Source organism: Grampus griseus, assembly GCF_964374135.1.
Source record: "Grampus griseus genome assembly, chromosome: 10".
In the NCBI taxonomy this organism is placed as follows: Eukaryota; Metazoa; Chordata; class Mammalia; order Artiodactyla; family Delphinidae; genus Grampus; species Grampus griseus.
The window spans coordinates 65,984,971-66,005,065 of NC_139004.1; the positions used below are offsets into that span (position 1 = coordinate 65,984,971).

The 20,095-nt window shown below is 39.7% G+C and overlaps 1 protein-coding gene across 1 annotated transcript in view; it reads left to right on the forward strand.

Moving 5' to 3' along the window:
- Positions 1 to 20,095, forward strand: part of RBM6 (RNA binding motif protein 6) — a 106,872-nt gene that overhangs the window by 18,957 nt on the left and 67,820 nt on the right. Inside the window, exons 2-5 of the mRNA XM_082664651.1 lie at positions 2,193 to 2,301; positions 6,383 to 7,661; positions 9,532 to 9,621; positions 10,911 to 10,980. Of these exons, the coding sequence (XP_082520777.1) occupies positions 2,258 to 2,301; positions 6,383 to 7,661; positions 9,532 to 9,621; positions 10,911 to 10,980 (1,483 nt within the window). The 5' untranslated portion in view covers positions 2,193 to 2,257. The remainder of the gene's footprint in view (positions 1 to 2,192; positions 2,302 to 6,382; positions 7,662 to 9,531; positions 9,622 to 10,910; positions 10,981 to 20,095) is intronic.

The following is a 20,095-nucleotide window of genomic DNA, read 5'->3' on the forward strand; positions in this document are numbered from 1 at the left end:
TCAAGTTACTTTTGACTTTCTTTCATTTCTTGCAGGGCCCATCTACTGGTAACAAATTCCTTCAGCTTTTGCTTATCAGGAAATGTCTTAATTTCTTACTCTTTTTTTTTTTTTTTCCACGCCAAGTGGCATGCGGGACCTTAGTTCCCTGACCAGGGATTGAACCCGTGCCCCCTGCAGTGGAAACACAGAGTCTTAACCACTGGACCACCAGGGAAGTCCCTCTTTCTCATTTTTGAAGGAGAGTTTTGCTAGATATAGAATTCTTTTCCTATACCATTTTTGCAAAGGCTGTATTCCTTAGGTGTGATCACTGACACCTGTTCTCTTAGCCTTTGTTCATCTAATGTGTTAACCAAGATTTCCTTGAATTCTAGGAGCTCAAACAGATAAAACAAAAATGGACAAAAAACACACCAACAAAAATAAGAGAAAGAAAAACCCACCTCTCTTTGTTTTTGCAGATTGGTTCTGTGCTGGAGCCATTCCTTCAACACTTAGCTAGGCTTGCTCTGAACCTAGAGATCAGCCTGAGGTGAAAGCTTAGAGTCTTCTCAGGTTTTGTCTGATCATGTGTCTGGGTATGCTTGTGGTGTTCTAAATTTTCTCATATACATAGTGCCTTGGAATGTCCTAACTCCCCAAAGTGTTTTCACCCCAACCTCTCCATATCTGTGAGTCTGTAGTCTGCTTTGCAGCTTTTATTAGCAGTGCCTGCGCTTTTCCCCCCAGAGTTCTGAGTTAGGTAAAACAGAGGCAAGTACCTTGCATCAGTCCTTCAGATAGCCCCCATACAGATTAGAACAGAGGTACACAATAATTTACAAATCAGGTTTCCCTTGGGTTTAGGGAGGGAGCTGAAAACTGGGCTGCCTTCAAGACAAGAACCACTGCCATGCTGGGGTGGGGGTGGGGCAAGGATCAGTAAAAACACCAAAAAACTTTGCTATTATTTTGAGGATGACTTTTTCATTTTTTATTCTTTTTAAAAAATATTTATTTATTTGGCTGCGCCTGGTCTTAGTTGCGGCTCGTGGGATCTTTATTATGGCACGTGGGATCTTTGTTGCGGCATTCGGCATCTAGTGCCGCTGACCAGGGATCGAACCCAGGCCCCCTGCGTTGGGAGCGCCGGATCTTAACCACTGGACCACCAGGGAAGTCCCGAGGATGACTTTTTCTTGACTGAGTGTTCAGTTGGTTGTTGTAAAGCTTTGACTGTTTTCTAAAGCTACAACAAAGTTGGTTCAGACTGCTTGTTTTTTGATGTTTCTGTTGAGGAATGAGGCTTTGGAATTTCATAGTCTGCTGTTTCGCTGACATGTGGGTTGTGTTTTCACTCTCTTGATAGTGTACTTGGATTCACAAAAGTTTTCAATTTTGATGAAGTCTACTTTATTTTTTCTTTCGTTGTCATAGTAAGAAACCATTGCCAAATCCAAGGTCATAAAAGTTTGCCTCTTTTGGGGAATTCCCTGGTGGTCCAGTGGTTAGGACTTGGCTCTTTCACTGCCTGGCCCCAGGTTCAGTCGGGGAACTAGGCTCCCACAGGCCTCGTGGTATGGCCAAAAAAAAAAAAAAAAGTTTGCCACTTTTTTAGTAGCTGGAGCACAGGTCCTGTGATGACTTCTCAGCCTTAGGTTACATGCCCATCTTCAAAGCAATCACTGTGGTGAGGTAATAGACTATTCTTGCTTTTTTTTTTTTTTAATTTTTATTTATTTTTTGGCTGCTCTGCTTGGCATGTGGGATCTTAGTTCCCCCACCAGGGATTGAACTTGTGCCCCCTGCATTGGAAGCTTGGAGTCTTAACCACTGGGCAGCCAGGGAAGTCCCAGTAATAGACTATTCTGATTGGCCAGGCTGAATAGAGTAGGATCAGCCGCACAGACTGGGAGTGGTGTTTATGCTAAGGTGCTATTTCCGAAAAGGAAGATAGAATGGGTGCCAGAAAAATTAGTAAATATATTATGAAGCATTCTTAGTACATTGAGAAGTTGATGGTGCCCTAGAGTGCACATTTTAAATTTAAAATGTATTTTTCTTGCTATAAATTAGCATGTAAATGTTTAAAAGTGACTTCCAAAAGTATACCTGCTGATGTTGTCCCTGATAAGCCAAACAAGAGGAAATTGGTTTATTCTTTACTTCATGTTCCAATGTACTCATTTTTTGTGGTTTGTTTTGTACAGGTACTGTGATAACCAGAGTTTGGTAGCAAGGATCTACTTATTGGACCCTCTTGACATAGAAAGAGATGTGGGGGGATTCTCGATCTGCTAACAGAACAGGACCTTTTCGGTAAGTCTTTAAATTTGAATATTGAAATGTCAGTATTTTAATGATACAGTATAATATTTTTGGCCTACCATAAGGAGGGATATTTTCTAGAAATAGCTCTGATTTTTTAAAAATAGAAACTATTTAAAATTTTTCTAGTCATTTCTAAAGTGATTGTGAGACTAAATACCCAGTGTGCCAAGTGTTTTGTGTTTTAGCATTTTTAAAAGCATTAACAAAATCCCCCAATTTCTAAAAATATTTTTTGTCTCTTTTAGCAAAGTCATACATATTTGATTAATAAGGAAAGCTAGTAAAAAATGTACATAAATGTATGTAAATGTTTCATTAAATTCAGTAATTTATGTCTAGAATCCAGAGCTCTGTCTTTCCTGTGACATATTGTGTTTCAGCTACCAAAAATAGTTCTGAGAAAGAAAAATTACTCGATGCAATTTTCTAAGCTACATTTCAATTTTAAGGATTACTAGGTACAAAGATAAGTGGAGAAGGTGGTACCATTCAGTTGTAAATGGATTATATTTTAGAATTGTGGGAAGTTAATTTCTTATAGCCAGTATAATAAACACTGATGATGGTATTTTAAAACTTTTGCATTGTGTTTACAATTGGAATATGATTGTTATGGCTTTAGTTGGTATATGGCAAAGAAATCTGACCTTTAAAGCTATACATTAAAAAATATTTATGCTCCAGGGAGTTCCCTGGCGGTCCAGTGGTTAGGACTCCATACTCTCACTGCCAAGGGCCTGGGTTCAGTCCCTGGTGGGGGAACTAAAATCCCACAAGCCACGTGGTGTGGCCAAAAAACAAAATTTATGTTCTAATTGAAACTTCTGTTACTAGTAAATTTTCTTTTTGATTGGCAGTCTGCAGGATCTTCTTGTGCAAATTCAACAGATGTTTTATTATTTTGAAGCTTGGGGTTCCAATGAAAAATTAAGGGAGAGAACTAAGTTTTAAAAAAATCCGTATAGGGCTTCCCTTGTGGCGCAGTGGTTGAGAGTTCGCCTGCCGATGCAGGGGACGCAGGTTCGTGCCCCGGTCCGGGAAGATCCCACATGCCACGGAGCGGCTGGGCCCGTGAGCTATGGCCGCTGAGCCTGCGCGTCCGGAGCCTGTGCTCCGCAACGGGAGAAGCCACAGCAGTGAGAGGCCCACGTACCACAAAAAAAAAAAAAAAAAAAAAAAAAAAATCCGTATAATATTTAGTAAAACTAGTTTCATGAATACAGGGGTCTTTACTTTCTGCTTAACAGTCTTTAAATTAAAGCAGTGGTGGTGATGCTGGTTATGTTTTTCCTTTCACAATATTAAGGTCTGGATCAGTGGTCAACAACAACAAGCTGTACAGCCTGCAGCTTGTTTTTGTTTTATTGGAACATAGCCCTGATCATTCATTTACAAATTGTCTATGGTTGCTTTCATGCTGCAATGGCAGAGTTGAATAGTTCTCACAGAAACTGCAAAGCCTAATGTAATTACTGTCTGACTCTTTATGGGAAAAGTTTGCAGATCCCTAGTCTAGATTAGTGAGTTTGTACTTTAACATTTAAAAATCTCTCCTTTTTACTTATATTTATGGATAATTATTTGTAAGTAAGGCTGTTTCCTATAAGCCTTCAGGAATTAGGTAACTTTAGCTCTATTGCATCACTTAAAAATTTTTTTCAGAACATTTTCTCTTTGAATTTATTATTTAAAGTTGTATTTCCCCACCTTAATTTTAGTTTAAATATAAGTCATTACATGCTATTTTTTAAGATCTTTGACCAGAAAGAGACATAGTTTATACAGCATAACTTTTGGGGGGACTAATTTGGGTGAAAAAGGTATCTTGCAGGAAAATAATTTTGTATTCATCTTCTTAAAATTTTTTAAAATTTGGTTGAAAATGATTTTCATAGCCACTGCTATTTTATACTAATAGAAGTGTTTCTTGAATAGTCTACATAAAATACAGTTCTAAGAACCCTAATACAGTGGTTACTCTAGATCTCTTTGATCTTCTCCACTGAAGAGGGTAAGGTAATCCTTAGGGTAGTATTCAAAGACACTGTTGGATGTGTTCTGGTCAGAGAACATGCAGATTTAGATACGGCAGCACTCAGCCTGTGAGTGTCTGCTGAGGCTTAAGTCTTCCTGCAAGCTAACTATTGGGATTTTTTTTTCGTTAATTTTTAAATTTTTTGTCTGTGTTGGGTCTTTGTTGCTGTGCACAGGCTTTCTCTAGTTGTGGCGAGTGGGGCTACTCTTTGTTGCGGTGCACAGGCTTCTCATTGCAGTGGCGTCTCGTTGCAGAGCACGGGCTTTAGGCGCGTGAGCTTCAGTAGTTGCGGCGCGTGGGCTTCAGTAGTTGCGGCGTGTGGGCTCAATTTTTGTGGCACGCAGGCTCAATAGTTATGGCGCACGGGCTTAGTTGCTCCATGGCATGTGGGACCTTCCTGGAAGAGGGCTCGAACCCGCGTCCCCTGCATTGGCAGGTGGATTCTTAACCACTGCGCCACCAGTGAAGTCCCTAACTATTGGGATTTGAATGATTTTAAATATGGGTGACACCAGAATTAGTGGTAATGTCTTAATTTTAGTGTTATATTGTATTACTTATGAAGAACATTTAAAGTTACTTCTCTTATGATGAACCCCATAGGTATAACTAATGTTAATAGGAGCTATTGGAAGTTACCATGTTCTGAAAATCCATTAAATATGCATCATTCAACTGTTTAGGTTACTATTGTTAAATTCCTATTACTTTTTGGAAAGGGTTTGGCATTGTAACTGTTTCGCTTGCACTGAGTAACCCAGAAGCAGTTGTCTGTTGAATCTTTCTATAGCAGTGTAGTCTGAGTTCAGAAGGGTCATGTAATAGAACCTGTATATTCTGGAAGGAGAGAACTGAGTTGGACTTGATCTCTTAATACTTTTGTTTTACTGCTAAAAAGCAGGTAACCATTCAGATCATTTCATGTTTTCCTTTTTCATGCCCTTCTCTCCCCTCCCCTTCAAGCTCAGTATCCTAGGTACCTAATTGCCTATTTAAATTCCCTAATCTTTTACCAAAGTCAAAACGTATAAAATGGTCTGGAGCTTAAGACAAAGGGAGGAAGTTAGGTAGTATGAAAGATTGGGCCAATTCTCATTTATCTCTTGAGTTCTGTAAACTGAGAATGTGAATACTATGCTTATTTTAAAATATATTGTATTACCATGAAAAATTAGATGAGGCATTAGAATCTAGAAAATCAGCTTCTTTTTTGGGGACCTGGTGATAATGCTTGAAGGCCTAATGCTCTCTCTAGGTCCCTTTCAGTATTAAGCTCCTGGATGCTGTTGCTTGGTTTAGTCGACTTAACACATGCTTTGTGGCATGATTCATGCTGCCTTCTGAGATACCCTTGAGTAGTTACAATAATAGGACCCAGGTGAGAGCAGTTCTAGGCAGAGCCACTGTAGAACTAGGATTTAGATGCAGCCAGGGCTGATGCTCAGCTGGTGAACACTGGTATACTCCTAGTGATTTACAGCCAGTGTTTCTTCATTTTGGGCCTGCATCCATTCTGACTGGGTGGTGTCCATACTGTGGCTGTAATCAAATATTTTGGAATGTTACTCCTGTATGCATCAATGAGAAAGACACCTCCTGAAACCTACTGTATAAAATTTACAGTGCATTGATTTTTCTGATGTATAGGAATCATCATGCTGATCTTGGAATTCTAAGTTCCCTGGCTATAGGAAATGGAAATTTTTGTAGAGTGTCACCATTGCTAGCTTATCTGGTGTTGCGGATTTTCCCTGTTGCAGGACTGGGTGAAAGCTTTTTCTGCAGCAGTCATGTTGAAAACCTTGTGTTGACTTTCCTCGTGTTCTGAAATGGGAATATAAAAGTTTACTACGCCACTTCGTCTTAAAATAGCAAAACATTGCTGTTTTCTGCAGATCTAGGACCTTGTTACAGAACTCTGCCAAAAAAAAAAAATGTTTACAGAAGAATGTGCTGTGATTAGAGAAGAATATGCTGGTGTGTAGATTTCAAACTCTCTGGACAATATGAATAACACTGTCTTTGTTTCTACAGTGGGAGCCAAGAAGAAAGGTTTGCTCCCGGGTGGAACAGGGATTATCCTCCTCCTCCCCTTAAGAGTCATGCTCAAGAGAGACACTCTGGCAACTTTCCTGGCAGAGATTCACTTCCCTTTGATTTCCAGGGGCATTCGGGGCCTCCCTTTGCAAATGTAGAGGAGCATTCTTTCAGCTATGGAGCTAGAGACGGACAGCATGGTGACTATCGAGGAGGGGAGGGACCTGGACATGATTTCAGGGGGGGAGATTTTTCATCTTCTGATTTCCAGAGCAGAGATTCATCACAGTTGGACTTCAGAAGTAGGGACATACATTCTGGGGATTTTCGCGATAGAGAAGGACCACCTATGGACTATAGGGGTGGGGATGGTACTTCTATGGATTATAGAGGTAGGGAGACATCTCACATGAACTACAGAGACAGGGATGCTCATACTGTTGACTTTAGAGGTAGGGATGCTCCTCCACCTGACTTCAGGGGCCGGGGCACTTACGATTTAGATTTTAGAGGCCGGGATGGATCCCATGCAGATTTTAGGGGAAGGGATTTATCAGATTTGGATTTCAGGGCCAGAGATCAGTCCCGTTCTGATTTTAGGAATAGAGATGTATCTGATTTGGACTTCAGGGACAAAGACGGAACACAGATGGACTTTAGAGGCCGAGGTTCAGGTACTAGTGATCTAGACTTTAGGGACAGGGATACACCACATTCAGATTTCAGAGGTAGACACCGGTCCAGGACTGATCAGGATTTTAGGGGCAGAGAGGTGGGACCTTGTATGGAATTTAAAGATAGGGAGATGCCCTCTGTGGATCCAAATATTTTGGATTACATTCAGCCCTCTACACAAGATAGAGAACATTCTGGTATGAATGTGAACAAGAGAGAAGAATCTGCACATGACCATACAACAGAAAGGCCTGCTTTTGGCATTCAGAAGGGAGAATTTGAGCATTCAGAAACAAGAGAAGGAGAAACACAAGGTGTAGCTTTTGAACATGAGTCTCCACCAGACTTTCAGACCAGCCAAAGTCCACTTCAAGACCAGGACAAGTCACAGCTTTCTGGAGGTGAACAACAGAGTTCAGATGCTGGTATGTTTAAAGAAGAAGGTGGTCTGGACTTCCTTGGCCGGCAAGACACTGATTACAGAAGCATGGAGTACCGTGATGTGGATCACAGGCTTCCAGGAAGCCAGATATTTGGCTATGGCCAAAGCAAGTCTTTTCCAGAGGGCAAAACTTCCCAAGATGCCCAACGGGACCTTCAGGTATGTTAATGGAGTGGATTGCTTTTTTGAATTTTGCTTTTTCGTAAGACTTTTCTGAAGGGTGAAGTGTAGAGTCCAGGACCATTAGTCCGAGGTCTTAACTTTGTACATCCATTAAAAAGCAAGATTTGTATTCAGTGTACATCTCTAGAGAAAGGGCCCTCAGTTCAGATCATATTTTTGATGTGTGTCTCTTCATTATTTTGCTTGATGGTACTGATCGAAATGCTTTGGGATAATTTAGTTTGAAAGTATTTGTCTTTGCGAGTTGGTTCTCTCAACTCTTACACGGTCAGGCCTGTGGCTGTTTAGGGCTCATTTTCTTATTTAAACTCATTTAGAGGATACCTAGGATATAGAGATAGAGAATACCTAGTTATGAGGCGGTGATATTAATGTTGCAAGTATTCTATTGAAGCTAACTTAATTGACTTAAATGTTGAATTTCTGTATGTATAATGTATAATCTAATGTATATATAATCTAAGCGAGGAGAATTATGTTTGCAGTTGGACATTGAAAATATTATCTTTTAAAATAGGTATTACCCATCTCTATTGAAGTTTCTGTTATTTTGGACAGTAATTCTAAGACATGCTAACCAAATAATGGATTTTGAGAATGTTAGAGGCGGATGGCCATATAATTTATTGTTCAAGTCAGGACACTTTCAAGAGTAAAAGAGGGGGCTTCCCTGGTGGCGCAGTGGTTGAGAGTCCGCCTGCCGATGCAGGGGACACGGGTTCGTGCCCCGGTCCGGGAAGATCCCACATGCCGCGGAGCGACTGGGCCCGTGAGCCGTGGCCGCTGAGCCTGCGCGTCCGGAGCCTGTGCTCCGCAATGGGAGAGGCCACAACAGTGAGAGGCCCATGTACCACAAAAAAAAAAAAAAAAAAAAAAAGAGTAAAAGAGGACACTATTTATAATTGTGCCAGGAGAGTAGGCATAACTGGGAGGTGTGGTCACATAGTTATAGGAGACTTTTTTTTCCCAAAAGTTAAACCCTTTTTATAACTGTTGAAATGAAAGAGGATCAGTTAGATCTGAGACTTTTTGTGTGTGTGTTGTATGCGGGCCTCTCACTGTTATGGCCTCTCCCGTTGCGGAGCACAGGCTCCGGATGCTCAGGCTAAGCGGCCATGGCTCACGGGCCCAGCCGCTCTGCGGCATGTGGGATCTTCCCGGACCGGGGCATGAACCCGCGTCCCCTGCATCGGCAGGCAGACTCTCAACCACTGCGCCACAAGGGAAGCCCTGAGAGCTGAGACTTTTGTGAATATGGAAAATGCAAATTTCTCTGAATTGTACTGTTAAGTTATATTGTCATATGACACCTTTTGACTGTTCTGGAATTTGTTTATAGATGACATCTTTGATAAGTGACATCTGGTTTTATTTATTTATTTGCTGTTTTCTCATTCAGGAAAAGAAAATTTTAGTTTTGAGAATCTAGGTGATTTTTTTTCCTGTTTATAAAAGTCATATTCAGTGTTGTTTCTCTTAATTTTCTGCTTTACTATTTTAAAATTCCCTCAATGACCATGGGTCTTAGCACACTTGTATTCTAATGATTTGAAATCAAATTTTGGGGGAATTCCCTAGCAGTCCAGTGGTTAGGACTCAGTGCTTTCACTGCTGGGGCCCAGCCTCAATCCCTGGTCGGGGAACTAAGATCCCACGAAAAAAAAAAAGAAAGAAAGAAAGAAATCAAATTTTGGAACTCAGAAAAATAGACAATTATAATTTTTCATATCTTCATATGATGTAAGTCATTTTGATTTTTGATCCTGAGTACCTGTATTTCATGCTGTTTCATTTTGCGCATTAACATGTATTTGTTTCTAAAATAATTTTTTATTCTGGATTCAAGGATCAAGATTATAGGACTGGCCCAAGTGAGGAGAAACCAAGCAAGCTTATTCGATTAAATGGGGTGCCTGAAAATGCATCAAAAGAAGAGGTAAGGCTTATTTTCTTTTTTCCTTTTCCTTTCTTTTCATCAATTAAAATTGTTTTTTTAACTTTTTATTTTGAAAAATTGTAGATTCCCAGGAAAGCGTAAAGAAATATTCAGGGAAATCTTGATTATCCTTCACCCAGCTTTCTCCTGCCCGTCCCCCAGTGTCAACATCTTGTATTACTGTAGTACAGTAGCTAAACCAGGAAATTGGCTTTGGTGTAATCCATAGAGCTCATTCATTTTTCACCAGTTACGCATGTACTCAACTGAGGTGAGGTTTGTTAAAAAAAAAAAAAAAAATTATGACAAATGATTGCTGTCCTTAGGCCTGATAATCGTCCTTTAGGGGATGATCCAAGATGCAGTTACATAAAGATACATAAAGATGCAGTTTATTGACAGTAGTAAAAACTGGGATCTGCCTAACTCCTCAGTGGTAAAGGACTTGGTGACTAAACTATGGATGACCTTAAGGAAGAGTTTGGTCAGAATATACAACACAGAGCAGACAGTGCCTTACTCTGTATTAGGCAGTGTGTGATGTTTACAAGCATTAGTTCATTTAATCATCACAACATCCTATGAAACACATACTCTTTATTCATTCATTCCAAATATTAAGCACTATTTTATTCCAGGCAGTGTTCTAGGCACTGAGTGATATAGCAGTGAACATTATGAAGTCACTGCTTCCATGGATAATAAAAAATAAGCAAAAAAAAAAAAAAAAATCAAGCAGTGATAAATGCCCTGAAGGAAACTAAAGTAAGGGTTTAGAGCATCATTGGGGTATAGGCTATTTTAGATTGGGTAGTTCGGGAAGACATCACTGAGGAAGTGACATTTGAGCCCAGGCCTGAATGCAAGTGAGAGAACAGTCCATTTGAAAATGGGGAGAAGAACTGACCAGGCTGAGGGAGTTCAGGTGCCATGGCCCTGGACTGGAAAGAGCTCAGTGCATCATCTTATGTTTAAAAGATGAGAATCCGGATGCTGAAAGGTTACACAGCACATGAGCAGGAGACGCTTGGAATACAGGCAGTCTGATTTCAGAGCTTGAGTTCTTGAGCTTATGCTCTTCTGCTTTTTTTATGTACTTGAGAATTTTTAAATAATTATGTTCTACTTATTCAGCAGTTTTTGAATGCCTGGAGTGTGTATGGCTCAATTTTGCCTTTGTAAAGTAATCATAGCTTTAAATTATGTAGAATAAAAGCCACTAGGGGAAATATAATATTCAGTATTTGATTATGATGTGTATCATTACTGTACATACCATATTCTTGCAGATTCTTAATGCCTTTCGGACTCCTGATGGCACGCCTGTAAAGGACTTGCAGTTGAAGGAGTATAACACAGGTGAGTTTCATGACTTGCATGCAGCCTTGGGTTAGGAAGAGTCTTTGTCAGATCTCTGCATCTTGAGCTACTCAAAATTTTTTTAAGAAACCATAGTTAAGATTTTCGGAAGTCTCCTGTTGATGCCTTCAAATAACAGCCAGCTTTAGTGTTAGCTGTGGTTCTTTGTGGATGTTCTTCCACACATGGGCAATAAGGATGCATGTTCCAGTTCTTCTGAGTGCCTGTGAGATATAAAGTGAGTGTTGTAGCATTTGTCCCCAAATATATTTTATATAATTGAATCATTAAACTTACTGCTTATGTTCTTCATGGTGGTGGAATGTTTACGTTTGAGCCTGGTAAGATTTTAATTATCTTACTATATGTAAACTTTTACATTTCATTTCTTCAGCGTGGAATTGTCAACTTTCCAGAGAAATTGTACAAATTAGTGGTTTCTTGAAATTTTAGTCTTATTCTGCGAACAGACTCCTGCAACAGCTATTTTGTTGAAACCCATGAATAGATCCAGAAGAGCTTTCTTTTTGACCTCTGTTCTGTGGTCTGAACTGCTGATCAGACTTTCAGAATATCCTCCTAGTATTTTAGAGTACCAGGTTTGGTCAGTTTCTTCAAATCTTATTACAGAAAAAGTAATCAAAAGTGAAATGCCATGCACTCAAGGTATTGGACCAATATTTTTAGGACTACACATATGAAATGGTTTAAAAAGGTAATATTTAAGTGATCTATTTTGCAGAATTTTAAATTGAAGAAGTAGAGCATTAGTCTTTTCACAAAACTTAGAATTTCAGTAATTCATGTTAAAGAACTCTTCAAGTAAGAGTAAGCCATATTTTTGAGTAGTTTACTTTTAAACAATTTACCATGGAATAAAATTTTTGCATTAACTAGATAGCTTCTTTCGATTGGTTCTACAGAGGAAAACTATCCACAAATTTCAAGCACAAATAAATTTTTGTGCTTGAAATAATCTGGTGTTTGAGTTAAGTACAGAATTTTTTTTTCTGTAATTTGACAACAAACTCAGAAGCATTATTTCTCAGAAAGCTATTGTTCCTTTGTTTTAAATATGTCAACTCTAAATTTTTGGAAACATGACTAAGAGTAGTTAAGTTGTTCTTGCACACCACTTTTTTGACAGGGAGGGGCATGTGTCTCATACATACTTTCTTGATTTACTATTAACTTTGGGAATTAAAAATAGAATTTATAGGCTGCCGTTGCTTTTTGACTCATAGGGCAATAATTTCAGCTTTTATGTTGTTTCATGAGCTGTGCTTTCGTTAAGTATTGGTATTTTTAGGAAAAAGACATGTCTTGATGCTTAAATAGCAGCAATTGCAGTTCTTCCATTTCTGTAGTAGTCATTGACTTTCTATGTGTATTGTCAGATTTATTAGCAGAGTAAAACCTACATTAACTTACATGGTTCACAGAGGGAGTTCTTAAATTTCCTGGCTGTGGTAGCTATTAAAATTGTAGCTGGCACACCAGAGATATTGATACGAATGTGAAATCATTCAAGACAGGACAGTGGTTTAAAAAAAAAAATCAGCTTTCAGGAAATGCACTTTTCTTGGCATTTTAATATATGAAGTGATAGTGTAATAAAAAATATATATGCACATACATATATGTGTATATATATATATACCTTTTGAAATGAATGGATTGGATTACCAGTCCCATGTTATCCATATTACATCACTATGTGGCAAGTAGAATGAACTTTTTAAATTATCAGTCAGATCATGTTATTCCCCTGCCTAACACCCTTTAACACCTTTCCATCTCAGTTGGAAGAAATTCCCAACTTCTTGTTTTGACTTACACAGTCTTGCATGAGTTTGCCCTTGGCTGTTTGTCTGACCTCATCCCATACTGCTCTCCACCTTTCTTATTATACTGTAGCCACACTGAGCCTTTCTCTAGTCCTTGGCGAATAAAGACTTCTTTCTCTGTCAAGGCCTTTGCACTGCTCTTCCCACTGATCCTCACTTTTCTTTTGGGGTTTAGCTCTTGACTTCAGTTTCAACTCTCAGAGGCCTTGCCTCACCATCCAATCTAAAATCACTCCTCAGTCATTTTTTATTGTATCTTGGTTTGTCATCATAGGATTTATCACTTTGATATTTTTCTCAGCGGTTTTGTGTGTCTTATTCCTCTCACTAGAGAGTTAGCTCCATGATAGCAGGAGCCTCGTCTGTCTTGTTCCCTCTTGTTTACCCAGTTCTTGACACTCTGCCAGGCCCTGATGGGTTCCCAGCATGCCTGGAATGATTAACGTGGTGTATGTGGAGTAATGTATATGGAGAGCAGCTGTGGTCTCCTTTCAGGTGAGGTGCATTAAAGGGTAGTTTAGGTTTCACAGCCGTGCACTCTTATATATCTGCTGAAGAACATACCTTGAAACAATCAGATGTTCTGAGAACTTTAACATTTACTTGTTCAAAGGTTTTGTGTGAATTTTAGTAGAAATGGTGTCTTTTATAAATGGCAGTCAATTTTTTAGGCTAGGATAACCTGCAGAGACCATGTAGGATGGATGTTGATCATAAGAGGGGGATTGTGGGGTAGAGTTCATCCTTTTAGTTGATGTATTGGGGAGCTAGTCTGTAACAGAGAAAACATTAATGCCTCTTCACTGACTCAAGTAATATCAGTTTAATTTTTGTCTCATTTAGAGCTGTGTAAGTACAGGGCCACAACTTCTATCCAAAATCTGTGGGATCAGATGAATTTATGAATTTTTTTGAATATAGAAAGGTAATGTGGTACATAGCTCATACATGAATTATTTCTCCCAGTGGGATGTGTATCAGACGTAATACTTCTGCAGCAAAATGAATATTCTTACTAAGAAGATGACTATAAAGAGACTAAGTGTAGTATATAGATCAAGATTTGTCTCCAAATGACTTCACTGAAAATTTACCAAAAACTTGGTATTTAGGAGATATTTAGATTTTGGAATTGCAGATAAGGGACTGTGAACCTACACATATTGTGTACGTTTGAGTTTTTCTATTGCCATGTGCAAATATATAATAACCCTATTAGTTGTAAAAGTACCTTGACTTACATGATTATATTCCTGGGGAAAGTACCAGGAATGAAATGTCTTTTGGTGACTGAGCAAATAAACTCTGATATACACATACAATGGAATACTACTCAGCAGCAAAAATGATGAAACTATGTGTGCATGTAATAACATGGATGAATCTCAAAGGCATTATGCTAAGTGAAAGAAACTAGACTCAAAAGGCTACATACTGCCCTGAAAAGAAATAAAGTACTGATACATGCTACAACTTGATTGAACCTTGAAAACATTATGCTCAGTGAAAGAACCAGGCACAAAAGAGCACATATTGTCTGATTGCATTTATGTGAAATATCCAGAATAGGCATATCTGTAGAGACAGAAAATGGATTGGGTAGTTTGGTGGTTGTTAGGGGCTGGAGAAGAGGGAAAAGGGGAGTGACTGCTTAATGGGTATGGGGTTTCCTTTTGGGGTGATAAAAATGTTCTTCTGGAACTAGATAGTGCTGATGGTTGCATAACACGGTGAATGTACTTAATGTCACTGAATTGTACACTTTAACATGGTACATTTTATGTTCTCTGTACTTGATTATAATTTTAAAAAATACTGCATACTGTATGATCCTATTTATATGACATTCTGGAAAAAGAAAAATTATAGTAATAGAAGATAGTGGTTGCCAAGGTATTGGGGGAGGAGTTGACTGTAAAATGGAAGCATAAGGGAATTGGGGGGCATAATGGAACTGTTTTATATATTGATTGTGGCAGTGGTGTATCAATGTTAAATTCACTGAAGTTGGTAACTACTGTGGTTATGTAAGAGAACATCCTTATTCTTAGGAAATACACAGTGAAGTTTTTAGAAGTAAAGGACCATGATGTATGCAGTTTTCTCTCATGAGGTTTAGAAAAAAAATTTGATGAATATGGAGAAGCAAGGGAGTAGATATGACAGCATGTATCAATAGATGAAACTGGTAATGGGCATATGAGTGTGTTCTTTGTACTGTTCTTGCAACTTTTTTTGTAACTTGGAAATTATTTCCAATAAAAATGTGAAAAACTGACATAAATCTGATGTATCCTATTTTAAAACAATCAGCAGAAACCTCGCAAGATAAAGACTACAATGAACTATTTCTGTCAACAAACTATAGAGCAGTGGTCCTCAGAGTGGATCCTGGACCAGCAGTGTCAGTACTACCTCTCACTTGTTAGAAATACATATTTTCAGATTCCTTTCTAGTCCTTCTGAATCAGGAACTCTGGGGGTGGGGCCTACCAATCTCTGCTTTAACAAGCCCTCCATGCGATTTTTTTTTAATGCTTATTTTATGTATTTATTTGGTCGTGCCGGGTCTTAGATGCGGCAGGCAGGCTCCTTAGTTGTGGCATGTGAACTCCTAGTTGCAGCATGCATGTGGGATCTAGTTCCCCGATCAGGGATCAGACTGGGGCCCCCTGCATTGGGAGTGTGGAGTCTTAACCACTGTGCCACCAGGGAAGTCCCTCCATGCGATTTTTTTTTTTTTTTTTGCGGTACACGGGCCTCTCACTGTTGTGGCCTCTCCCGTTGCGGAGCACAGGCTCCGGACGCGCAGGCTCAGTGGCCATGGCTCACGGGCCCAGCCGCTCCGCGGCATGTGGGATCTTCCCGGACCGGGTCACGATCCTGTGTCCCCTGCATCGGCAGGCGGACTCTCAACGACTGCGCCACCAGGGAAGCCCCCTCCATGTGATTTTTGATGCACCTTGAATTGTGAGAATGATTGCATTCGATTATTTGTTTATAGTCTTTATTCTAGAACTTTTTTGCACCGTTTAAAATAGACAGTAAGCAAGTGGACCTTCAGTAAGTAGAAAAGCCTAATGCATATGTGCCTTAGGAGCCCATGGCAGGGCCTTGCCTACCTGATATCAGTTCTCCTGTACAGAGCTGGGGCAGGAACTGGAGTAGTGTTGATGTTATTTTATGTTCTTAGTTGCTCTTTCTGTTTATGTAGCATACTTCCTCCAGAGGTCTTGGAATGGTTGTAGATGTTCTCATTCTCACAGTGTTTTTCTGATATTTGAATGCAGACAGAACTGCTGTTGATTTTTAGATGGACTTGAATACTGACAGTATAAAGCTTGCTGTGATTTTTTTCCCAAAGGAATTTGTATCATTTAAGTAAAAACAATATAGCTTATGGATTATGTTTCCTAATAAGTCTCAGACATAGAAAGTAACTCTCTTACAGTAAACTACAGTACTACAGAATTGTTTTAGTACTGCTTCATTAAGTAGTGTCAGAAAGTTAGAAGGTTAATAGGGTGGTGTTAGTAGGAAGAAGCAATATCTTGCTTTGATTCTGTCAGTGTTCATATAGTGAGTGGACACAGTTTTTGTGACCCTGTGAAGGAAATTTCTTCTTAGGAAGTAAGCATTTGCAGCAACCGAGTCACTTGGTCTCGTACCCTAGCATTTTGGGTATATTGAAAGTGTCAGAGGCTCTCTGCATTTATTAAGGGAATAGGCTCACATCCTTTCATTTTTCACAATTGAAATGGTTTGAGTTTTTTACATCTGTGTTGATGAAACAGAAGTGCCTTCCTTACGAAAAGAAAAAACTCTAAGAGAATCTTTCAGTTTAGGGCAGAAATCCATTGTGAAATGGGTTGACATGGATGATACAAAACATGCATAGTTTATGGTATTCCAGATGGAGTAGCTCAACATCATTTAGAAAAAATAAATTATAGTTGGAAAATGCAAATACACATTTTTGGGTTTTTTTCCTGGCACTTACAGAATAGACAAGTAAAACTTTTAGTTCTTAGGGGAAAACTGACAAATCAGAAAATATCACACTTACTTGTCACATCTCTAAAACTACAGAAGATCTTTTCAGCCAGGAGACTTACTGGGTTTGGTACCACATTTGGGGAGGGTGTTTACAGATGAGCCTTAAGGAAAGGTGGCTGAGCTTTAAAAATAAGAATGTCTGGAAAGCCAAGAGGCACTTTTTAGGGCTGGGTGGGTCTTGTGGAGGCAGTGGATGGACTCTATGGCTGAATGGAGAACAGTACACCTGGAGAAGAATCCTGTGATGCGGTCCTAGAGGGATCAGGTGAACTGGGGAGAGGTGTTGGAACTAGGGTTAATTTTAGTCATCCTTGGCATTACCTGGGGATTGGTCTTGTTTATTTCATTTTTAACGTTTCCCACCCCAAAGACTTTGAGTAGAAGGTCCTGTTAGAGAATATGGATGTTTTGTGACTCTTACCCTCACTTTAAGGGATTACCTCTCCTGAGAGATTACCTTGGTGTAGACTCTGGAAATGGACAACTTGGCTAAGTACCATGAGCAGAGACATGAGCGAGTTGTCTCTGATGATGATGTATTCTGAACTTCATTAGGTGGTGTGGTACTTACTGCAGAATAGGGGCTCACTGGACTATTGGGAACGATAGCTTGAGGTCCCTGTAGAATTTATAGGAGCAGTAAGGCACTAAGGTTTAGTGACTAAGGGAAGTTTGAGTTTAGGTCTGTCAGCTAGTAAGGGGAGGGGTAGCCTAAGAGGATATAAGTATGTTTTCAGGGCTTGGTCAGGGCTGGGTACTTTTGAGGGTTTGTTGCTGACTTTAAAGTAGAATCCCAGTACTGTTTTGGAAAGCAAGACTTTATAATTTCTGGTTTTACTTAATCTTTTTCTTTGGGGTAGTTAACTTTCCTAACACTTAAGATGAAACTCATTTTGTATTCTGGGAGCTGGCTTATTCTTCAATTTAAGCTTCCTTATTAAAACCCCTTAAGTTAGCAAGGATGGTTAGTGGTAGTTTGCAGCCCTGGTAGGGAAGTTTTAATATTTTTATTGACTTTTTTATTGGGCTCCCTGCATGCTACCTTTCCTTGGGGCTTTTGGGTGTCGAGTCTTTTTTTTTTAATATGGTATTAATTAATTGATTGATTGATTAATTTATTTATTTATGGCTGTGTTGGGTCTCCGTTGCTGCGCGCGGGCTTTCTGTAGTTGCGGCGAGCAGGGGCTACTCTTCATTGTGGTGCGCAGGCTTCTCATTGCAGTGGCTTCTCTTGTTGCGGAGCACGGGCTCTAGGCACGCAGGTCAGTAGTTGTGGCTCATGGGCTCTAGAGCTTCTCACTGCAGTGGCTTCTCTTGTTGCGGAACACGGGCTCTAGGCACACAGGTCAGTAGTTGTGGCTCACAGGCTCTAGAGCGCAGGCTCAGTAGTTGTGGTGCACGGGCTTAGTTGCTCTGCAGCATGTGGAATCTTCCTGTACCAGGACTCAAACCTGTGTCTCCTGCGTTGGCAGGCAGATTCTTAACCGCTGCGCCACGAGGAAGTCCTGGGGGTAGAGTCTTAATCTGGATCTGAGAATGGGACATCTTTCGCAACCCAAGGCATCACTTTATTCATAAGCAGGGACCACCAGCTTGGCAGTTTTTGGTTGGTAGACTATGTAGCATTGGAGGTCTCTATCTAAACCACACAGGACATCTGTAGGTAGAACAGACAGGTGACAGTATAGCATGACAGTGATGAGCAGATGCCTTAATTGGAAAGTTATATTCTCTTCCCTAGAACTATTTGGCTGAGATGGAATTTGCCTCTCTGAAATGCAGGAGGTGTTTGAACTCTGTTTATAGCCCTGTGTCAGTTCACTGCCTTTCTGAGTTCCTCACTCTTCTTTAGGTAGAATTGCTATAGTCCTCACTTGTCTTTTTGGTCAAATGCTTAGGTGGCTTTGGCCGAATCTTAGTTTGTATAAGGCTGTATGGGGTTTCCTGTGCCTTTTGGTAGTTAGAAGAATTCACTGAAGAGTTCCCTCTGATGGGGTAGCAAGAAGAAAAGAGTCGTTAATCAGCCTGCATAGTGTAGGAGCCTGCTTGAGTCCCAACTTCAGTCCAGGGAGGAAAAGTCATTTATACAGTTACCTTCAATGGGAAGTAGATAGAGGCCATCCATAAAAACTATTTATGGGATTTAAAGTACATTGGCTTCTTCCTTTAACTTTCCCCTTGCAGAACATCTGATTTGTACTCGCCCTTTCTAGCTTACATTCTCTACCCTCAGAATGTAAATTAAAGCAATTTTCCCCTACTTCCATGTTTCTTACTTAGGTTATCACTTAGGTCTTCTATCTAATTTAAATACAAGCCTCTTAGGAACTATTTGGTGGTAATGGTTACACTACTTTGTGAATACACTACTGAATTGTACACTACTGAATTACACTACTTTGTGAATATACCACTGCATTTTATGGTATGTGAATTACATCTCAATTTTAAAAAATAAGCCTTCTTGAAAACTGGTTGACAACTTCTAGAGGCAACAGGATTAAAAGAGAATAACACCTAAGTGAATGCTTGAAGGTAATCACTGGTCAAAGAGATCAGCAAATAAAGTGATGTCCCCTGAGTTTCAGAGAAGTAAAATAAATCAAGACTTTTCATGGGTATTATAGGAAATGATCAGACAAGAAGTAGAGAAAAATGCATACAGATGGACCTTTTTTGTGTGCTTTCTGGAAGGCTCATTGTACCTCTGTTCCAATGCATTTTTTTTTAAATAAACATGATCCAACTATATGCTGTCTATGAAAGACTCACTTTATTTTATTTTTATTTTTTATTATATTTTTTTATTTTTGGTTGTGTTGGGTCTTCGTTGCTGTCCACGGGATTTCTCTGGTTATGGCGAGCGGGGGCCACTCTTCGTTGCGGTGCAAGGGCTTCCCATTGCAGTGACTTCTCCCGTTGGGAGCACGGGCTCTAGGCATGTGGGCTCAGTAGTTGTGGCGCACAGGTTTAGTTACGCTGCGGCATGTGGGATCTTCCTGGGCCAGGGCTCGAACCCATGTCGCCTGCATTGGAAGGCAGATTCTTAACCACTCCGCCACCAGGGAAGCCCCCAATGCATATTTTTTAAAAAGAATATTTTCAACCTCTAAAAATGTAGTTGGGTTGTAAGAATTTGTAAATTCTCAGAGAGAAGCTGTTTTCTACATAGGAGACCTTTGGAGGCCTTGAAGGTCTTGGTTATTTCAGTC